The 1,079-nt window shown below is 35.7% G+C and overlaps 1 protein-coding gene across 1 annotated transcript in view; it reads left to right on the top strand.

The window, feature by feature from the left end:
- The window catches only part of LOC103206458 (cytochrome P450 2J2-like), a 154,341-nt gene that overhangs the window by 41,145 nt on the left and 112,117 nt on the right, over nt 1-1,079 (top strand). The window contains exon 2 of the mRNA XM_007951914.1: nt 689-838. Within this exon, the coding sequence (XP_007950105.1) occupies nt 689-838 (150 nt within the window). The remainder of the gene's footprint in view (nt 1-688; nt 839-1,079) is intronic.

Genomic DNA, 1,079 nt, shown 5'->3' with positions numbered 1-1,079 from the left:
CAGTAGAAGCAGATGGTCCCTGTCAAAATATGTTATTTAGAATTTTAAGAGTTGAGGAAATATCCCAAAAATAAAATATAGAGTGAAAAGAGATTTTAGACCTAATCTTAAAGAGCTCCATCATTTCATAATTTCATACAAGATCCAGCAAAACATAAAAGAACTCTTAGCCATGAGTTAATTCCTAGAATTTAATAAAATATAAGGGCTTAAAAATAATGTATATGTTATATTGTTTATATAAATTAATATATAGATAGATTATATGTGTGTGTGTGTGGGTGTATAGATGACTAATAATCAAAACATGGACATTTGAATCAGGCAAACCTTAATGTGAATGCTTGTTCAGCTGCTTACTACCTGTGTGACATTGCAAAGTTTACTTTATCCTCTGTGTCTCAGTTTTGTCTTCAGAAAGTAGTGATAATAATTATTCCTACTCCATACTGTTTCTAGGTGTATTAAATTACATAATACATGAAATACACTTAGTAAAGTGCCTGGTACACCAAGCATTCAGTATATGTTAGCCATTATATCCATTGTGTTGGCATTATTCCTGAGTAGGTTTCAAATGCTTAATGCCCTTTTCCTTCCCTTCCTCTGATAAACATCCCCATATCATTTGCCAGATGTTCACATTTATAGAATCAGAATAACATAATATGGGCTTTCATTTTCCCAGGACTCGTCATGTCCAACGTCCGGGTATGGAAGGAGCAAAGAAGGTTTGCCCTGACTACGTTCAGGAACTTTGGTTTAGGAAAGAAGAGCTTAGAAGAACATATTCAGGAGGAGGCCTACCACCTTGTTGAGGCAATAGAAGAGGAGAAAGGTGAGAGTTTCATAGGACAGCTGCAGGAGCTTATGGCACAATCATTCATGAACAGATACTTATTAAGTGCCTGGGTTCCTCTCCTGTGCCTAACTCAGTGCTAGGCAATAAAGGTATTAATAGTGAACGACTAACCATGGACACTGCCCTCATGGATTCATTACAAGAAGCAAAGCATTAAACACATTACTGAATTTAAACCCTGGATATAAATTTGACTTCACTATCCGTAGTGATACTG

The sequence above is a fragment of the Orycteropus afer genome, unplaced genomic scaffold (assembly GCF_000298275.1).
Source record: "Orycteropus afer afer isolate SDZICR_OR568_19922 unplaced genomic scaffold, OryAfe1.0 scaffold00318, whole genome shotgun sequence".
Classification (NCBI taxonomy): Eukaryota; Metazoa; Chordata; class Mammalia; order Tubulidentata; family Orycteropodidae; genus Orycteropus; species Orycteropus afer.
The sequence above is the reverse complement of the archived record's forward strand: the minus strand, read 5'-3'. Positions and strand labels throughout refer to the sequence as shown.